General features: G+C 32.0%; 2 protein-coding genes across 6 annotated transcripts in view; one reads left to right on the top strand and one right to left on the bottom strand.

Annotated features, from left to right (window-relative positions):
- Positions 1-7,500, top strand: part of LOC118451205 (uncharacterized) — a 191,425-nt gene that overhangs the window by 107,258 nt on the left and 76,667 nt on the right. The gene's annotated exons all lie outside the window — the stretch shown is intronic.
- Positions 1-7,500, bottom strand: part of LOC118451195 (neurotrimin) — a 29,457-nt gene that overhangs the window by 21,150 nt on the left and 807 nt on the right. Inside the window, exons 1-2 of one of the 3 annotated variants that reach the window (XM_035887499.2) lie at positions 7,161-7,500; positions 4,774-5,231 (exon numbers count right to left, since the gene is read on the bottom strand). The exon at positions 7,161-7,500 is cut by the window's right edge and continues 807 nt beyond it. In XM_035887499.2, coding sequence (XP_035743392.1) covers positions 4,774-4,819 — 46 coding nt within the window. In that variant the 5' untranslated portion in view covers positions 4,820-5,231; positions 7,161-7,500. The other 2 variants (XM_035887498.2, XM_085659027.1) reach the window with 2 other exon arrangements.

The following is a 7,500-nucleotide window of genomic DNA, read 5'->3' on the forward strand; positions in this document are numbered from 1 at the left end:
TAATACCATACCCTTTATTTTAACTGAGCTCAATGTTTTTTTCAGGTCTTAGCTAGATTGATGATAATGATCGATGATAATGATCGATGATAATGATTGATGATAATGATCGATAAAAAAAATATGTTTGTTTATTTTATTATTTATCATTTCACGATTCAATTTTCACGTATTAGTTCAAAGAATAAACAGAGATGAATAGAGAGAGAGAGAGAGAGAGAGAGAGAGAGAGAGAGAGAGAGAGATAAAAATGTATGTATAAATGAAATGAATTAAATTAGAAAAGAAAAAAAGATTGATAAGGTCGATTTTACGAACGATCGGGATTAAAAACATAGGGAGGGGATGAAGTTAAAAAAGGAAATCAATGAATTGTCCAACGTTCATCGTAATAATAATATCATATCGATCGTTTTTTAATCGATATACGTAATATCACGTGATTACAAACTTTCCCGTTAACTTCTCTCTTTTTTCTCTCTCTTTTTTTTTCTTTTTTTTTTCTCTCTCGTTTTCTTTCTCCCTTCTAAATTCTCAATGGACGCGACACAGCCAGGATGCACAAGGTTAATCCTGCTGATTCGTAAAACTGCGAGCTTAATCGGATTTGCGTTTGAAAATTTTTGTCAGAGAAAATCGGTGTCAAGTTAGCAATTCGATCGAGTTTTCGTTTGGTTCCAATCGTTAATTCGTTTATTCTCGTTCGTATACTTCCCACCCCCCATCCCCATCCCACCCCCACTTTTTTTCCCTTTTCTTCTTCTTTTCTTTCTTTTTCTTTCTTTCTTTCTTTCATTCATTCTTTCATTCTTTTCTCTCTCTCTCTCTCTCTCTCTTTTTCCTTCCCTTGTTTTTCATTCTTCTTCTCTTTTTTTCCCTTCCACCATGTAACCCTTTTTCATTTATTTGTTGATGCCTTCGTGAACACGAAGAGTAGAAGAATAATGAATGGGAACAGTTGGTTGATGCTGCGCCCAAAATTGTCGTACTAAAAATATCACCGTGGAATTTTCATTTAGTGACTTCAATGAAAATATTCGATGACGTAAATAAACGTTCTCTCTCTTTTCCTTTCTCTCTCTCTCTCTCTCTCTCTCTCTCTCTCTCTCTTCGAAAGCGTATGAATTTTTCTCCCCCGGAATGCATTTGATCCACCATCTCGTAAATATATTCGTAATATGCGCGATTAAACGTGAGACCGATCTGTGTTTAATCAAAGAAAAGAAAGAAAGAAAGAAAGCAAAAAAAGAAAGAAGACAAGAAAGGAAGAAGAAAAAAAAATAAGAAAGAAAAGGAGAAAAAAAAATGGGTGAGAGTAACACGTCGAACAAGAGCATTAAACGTTTGATCTTAAATTCTCTCTGCCTCGCCTACCTCCCCTTTCCTCCATCCACCCACCTATCCACCTACCCACCCACTCCTTTTACCCTTTACGCTTTTCTTCTTCTCTTCTCTTTCTTCTTTCTTTTCTTTTTTATTTCTCTCTCCACGTTCCTTTCTTCGTACTTTTTCCCTTGTACCTTTATTTTTATTCTTGTTTCGTCCTTCTTTTTTCCTTCTTCTTCTTTCTTTTCTTTTTGTCTCTCTTTTCCCAATTCTATTTAGCAGCCTTTCATGAGCACACACCGTTATAACGTCAGTACGTATCTATGCGTTTTCTCGTCGGTGAGATGAGAGAGAGAGAGAGAGAAAGAGAGCGAGGTGGAAGAGAGAAGTATGAAGAAAAAAGAAGAAGAAGAAGGAGAAGAAGAAGAAGGAGAAAAGAAGGAAAAGAAATGAAAATGGAGAAAAAAGAAAAAGAAAAAAATAGAAAAAGCTTTCTCCAGCAAGCTTTTCCACCCGTGGGACCTCTTTATAAAAACCATAGGCGTCGAAGGAAAGGAGAAAGGCATGAGAGAGAAACGAGAAAGACAAAGAGAGGGAGAGAGAGAGAGAGAGAGAGATACTTTCGAACAGAAAACAAGAAATTATTTTTACGAGCTGTATATATACATATATCTACTATTACTGTTACTACTACAACCACCATCATTACTACTACTACTGCTACTACTACTACTACTACTACCACTGATACTACTACACTACTACTATTACTACTGGTGCTCCAACTACTATTACTGCTACTACTATGTTACCTACAATGTGCCTCCGTTTCCTAGTCTTCTCAACCTCCGACAAACTAACCAACCAACCAACCAACCAAGCAGCCAACCAACCTACCAACCTGCCAACCCCCTCTATATTCTCTAACCCCATCCCTTTCACGACGAGTTATTGGCACGAACGGAGTACCTGCCGTAAGACGATAACTGCTCGTAAATTCTCGACGAATTTCTAGTATATTCCTATCATCAAAACACGCATTATCTTCATTGTAACGAGGCCATCGACGTTGTTCCGATAATAGTTCTTTTTTTTTTTTTGTTTTTTTTTTTTTCTCTTTTCCTTATTACCCCTGTTAGTTTGTCTTTTCGTCCTTTCTTCATTTTTTTTTCCTTCTTTCTTTTTTTTTTTTGTTTATTTATTTATTGTCTTTTTTTTTTTTTTTTTTTTTTTTTCATTCGACACTACTCAACTCTCGTCGTCCGTCATATCTGAACTTTTCTTCCCTGCTCCCTCCACCCCCCCCGCACCTCTCCCACCCCCGTCAATTTTTATCATTTATATTTGAGATATATTGAATCTAATTTTTACATGTAAATACGAAAAACGTATGTATTATGACACAGGCACATAGACGATAGTTATTTTGAAAATAATCTACGAATTTTTATAGTACATTGTTATAGTATATTTTCTATCATCGAAACGTACGCGTATTATCGTCTATGTAACGAGGCCATCTATGTAACGCCATTGTTTGCGATAATAGATCTTTATTTTTTTTTTTTTTTTTTGACCTCTATTTCTCTTCCTCTTTCATTTTTATCACTTCTTTTTTTGCCCTCTCTTTTCATTTAATCACATCCCAATTTTCGTACTTGAATCCCTTTTTTTCTTTTTATATCTTTTTTTTTTTTCTCTTGCTCTCCCTCCTTTTCTTCCGCCTTTTTTTATAATTTATTAGGCGTCAATTCTGATCTATTTTCTTTTTTCATCATTTCGATGTTTTCTTTAAGAAAAAGAAGAAGAAGAAAAAAAAAAAGAAAAAACTCCGTCACGTCGGAGTGCAAACGTGAATTCGCATCGCTAAAAAAAAAAAAGAAAGACGAAAGGAAAAAAAAGGAAAAAAAAAGGAACGAGAGCTTTCCGTCGGGCATCATTAAAAATCTTTCATATTTAAAAATCTATCTGCATTATGTTAATTAATTATTGATAAATGGTAAATTTTGATTAAAGTGAAATAAAATTCCTGGTCATTATGGCCAATGAATATATTCGATATTTTAATATAATCTATATATGATATTAATAGCAGGATTATACACGATAGCGTTAATGAGCAAGTGCATTATCGTAAAGTAGTGAATCTTAGCGAAGGCGTTAATGGACTGTAACTTCTAATCTTCCCAGAGGACGAAGTTCCAAGTTAACTAATGCAACCCTTAGGAATTAGATACCAACGTGTCTTAACGTATGTATCGTTAATGAAAGATTCTAAAATTGGTACTATCGATATCGAAAGATAGTTCATTAACATTAATGTAACCGTCGATAGACCAGTCTAGACTAGACGGATCATTATCCTTGGATTCATGATTCAAATAGAATTTTGATTTAATAAAGAAAAATAAAAAGAAAAAAAGAAAGGGAATATAAATAGGAAGAAAATAATGGACCATTTTCATCGTCATTATTATATTATAATAAATATATAGAAATGTGAATTTTAACTTTGAATTTTTTTTTTCAACTTTGATGAAAGAAAAGTTAGAAAATATTCATTCGTAAATGCGCCAACTATCTATATTTGTCGATCGAATAAGATGATATTCGGTAGGAATTCAGAAACGAGAATCGACGAACGTGGACCAGCATTGCGATCAGTACTTTTAGTTCTATCTCGACTAAAAATTCAAACAATTTCTACGATCGTGTCACGTTCACTTTGTTTTCACGACTGCATTAGTCTTAATGAAGACATTGCTGAGATATTTTGTTTGAACGAATTTTCTTCTTTCTTCTTCTTCTTCTTCTTTTTCTGCTTTTTCTTCTTCTTCTTCGTTTATTCTTTTCTTTTCCTTTTTTCAAACGAACGACAAAAATTTTTATCCATTTCGAATTTCAAATTATCACGTTCGGGAAATTCGAATGAAAAGTAATTTCGTATGTGTATATTTAAATCTTTTTTTTTTTTTTTTTCATTAGCTGACAAATCTTTATCATTTTTAAATGTGCCGAAAAGAGATACATGATTTATAGATATGATCCGTTTAATACTTTCACGGATTAGAAATACGAATTTAAAAAAAAAAATCTTTACCTGTGTGCGTCTTTAATTTATTAAATATATTTATATATATATATATATATATATATATATATATAAATATATATAAATATATATAAATATTTTTTTGCGATTAGAATTTACTTTATTGATTTTCAATGACAAAATTTTTTTTCACTGAAGAAAATATCTTAACTTTCGCCTGTCTAATTTTTTATATTGGAAATAAGCTTTATCAATAAACCTTATCAATTCATATTGAATAATTACATATTAAATAAATAAAGAAAATATAAAATATATATACCTATAATAAATTATACAAGACAGTCGGATTAAATTTTAATTTAATAAATAGAATCATAAAAATGATTACTTACCAAAAGAAATGATAAGAGTGACGAATATGCGAAGAGAAGTAGACATCTCTTTTCCTCAAGGCCGAGGCTTTTTCATATATCGGACATTGCGTGTATATGATAGATATATATATATGTATATAACATATGTATATCTATATATATATATATATGTATACTATCTTTGATTCATTTCAATGATTTCGTTCTTCCACGTCGTTTTCTTTCTCGAAGAAGCGAACGATAAATCGCTATCACTTTAAATTTGTTCGTATAAATGTCGAATTTGACATTTTTGGCAGTGTTTATTTAAAAATTTCTCATTCATTTGAGTTCTTTTTTTTTTTTTTTTCTTTTCTTTTCTTTTTTTGATCGGCGTAAATAACTCGTACGATTTCCAATGAGTGTAGAGTATTATCGTTTATATTCCTTTTTTTCGTTGATCCTTTTGTAATAACGATGCTGTCATTAACACCTCCCTATAGCACGTACAATTCAAAGTAGGATGAATGGAGCCGAGAAATTTTAATCACACGTACACGCACACAATCATTCACACCTATGTATCTATATATACGTATATATATATATGTGTGTGTGTGTGTGTGTATATATATATATATTTTTTTTTTTTTACGAAAAAATATACAATACGTTATAACAAGAATAAACGATATATTATCTTTATTACTAGATCGCATTATAAAAATTATTTGTAAAAATTCCAATCATAGTTCGTTTTTTACGAGAAACAGAAAAAAGAAAGAAAAGAAAGAAAAAAAAAAAAGACAGAAGAAAAAGAAGAGAAGAAATCGAAGAGAACAATAACTTTAACAATTCCGATCTATTTCGAATGATGTAATGCATATAAACGGAGTGAACGCTTAAGTATTCAGAATCAATGAATCTCGACGTATTATAACGTATTATCGTCGATCAATGATTTTTTTTTAATAAGCTTCTTTTTCCATTATTAATTCGGTCGGTCTGTCAATTTGAAAATTTTATTTAAAAACCGAGCTTGTATCAAGAAGGAAAAAGGAACAAAGAGGGAATAGGGAAGGGGAAGGAGAAAGGATTGAGATGAAGGATGCGGACAGGATTCTATCGATAATATCGATTTTTCTTTTATAAAATAAAGGATAAAATATAAATATGAATTTTGCAAACGTTACAGATTTAAACACATACACATACATACATACATACATACGTACGTACACGCGCGTGCACACAAGCGTTCACTTGCAGATAACGTGTCGATGAACAGTCAATAGTTTAGGATCATCGATAATTTTAACGTAACACCTGAATAAAATTCGTGTGATAGCGTTTGAAAGAAGAAGAAGAAGAAGAAGAAGAAGAAGAAAAAAAAAGAAATAAGATGGAGGTGTCTAGGGGTGTAATAATAAATAAAAAGAAAAATATATATATATATATATTTACAATTATGTCATGATAAAGAACGAGAAGAGAGAAAGCAGGAGTAAGAGAAAGAGGGGAGAAGGAGAAGGAGAAGGAGGAGGAGGAGGAGAAAGAAGATGAAGAAGATGAAGAAGGTTGAACGTGCGACGACGAGGCATCATCGGCCGTGCGTCGTCGTAGTAGTTAAAGCGATTATCATTCAAGCGTTAGATGGCTCATCGATCATCCCTTTATTCTATGCCATACTCGTCGCAAGATGCAACCTTCGTCGAATGGATGGTTAATTTCAAACTTTGACTAGCCTACACTAGAGAAAGAGAGAGAGAGAGAGAGAGAGAGAGAGAGAGAGAGAGAGAGAAAGAGAGAGAGAAAGAGAGATAGTTTAATAGTTTGAACGGCGAATATGTGTTTAAATTTACGGATAATATACGACGATCCTGATAACGATAATGATAATAGGATATCGAATTTGTTGATCCGATTATTTCCTCTTCTTCTTTTCTTCCTTTTTTTCAATATCAAATATTGATCAAGATTGGTCGGCTGATAATCATAATTGATGATTACGACGTTTCTCGTAGATTATCAGATCGATTTGTTCTAATAAAAATTCTCGCGAAATTACAAAATCAGTAGGATAGATAAAGATAGATAGATAGATAGATAGATAGATAGATAGAAAGAGAGAGCGAGAGAGAGAGAGAGAGAGAGAGAAATATTTTTCCACAGGGAAAGTCTGGTTCAATCTCTTCCAATATAGAATTCGAAATGAGTATCAATGAGTAGGTCGGCCAACTTGGCAAGTAAGGAATCCTCTCTTCTCCTCGTATGTTCTTTCAAGAATAATGAAAGTTCTTCTAATTCTTTTTGTTCTTCTTGTTTTTCTTCTTTTAAAGTTAAAAAAAAAAATCTTTTTGAACGTTCCAGTCACATTGAACGTTATACGTTCAAAATGCGAAAATCAAGAAGGAAATATTCCTTACTATATTTGTTTTTTTCTTTTCTTATATTATTATCTCTCAATGAACATTCCGTATCAAGGCATTAAACGGCAGTTCATATCTATCGACAATACTATCAAATGTTATCCTAAGCACAAAGAAGGTTGTCAGTTCGATCCATCGTTGATATACCGAGAAATCCGTCGGCACATTTTTTCATTTACGTACACCAACACTTCTATATATCTCTTCTTCTTTTTCTCCCTTTTTCTTTTTCTTCTTCTTTTTTCTTTGTTTTTTTTTCTTTTTTTTTGTTTTTTTTTTTTTTTTGTTAAATAAAAAACACGTTGCTCGCAAAACACTTATATTAACACTGATCAAA

Source organism: Vespa mandarinia, chromosome 8, assembly GCF_050613455.1.
Source record: "Vespa mandarinia isolate Hongniang chromosome 8, ASM5061345v1, whole genome shotgun sequence".
NCBI classification, from domain to species: domain Eukaryota; kingdom Metazoa; phylum Arthropoda; class Insecta; order Hymenoptera; family Vespidae; genus Vespa; species Vespa mandarinia.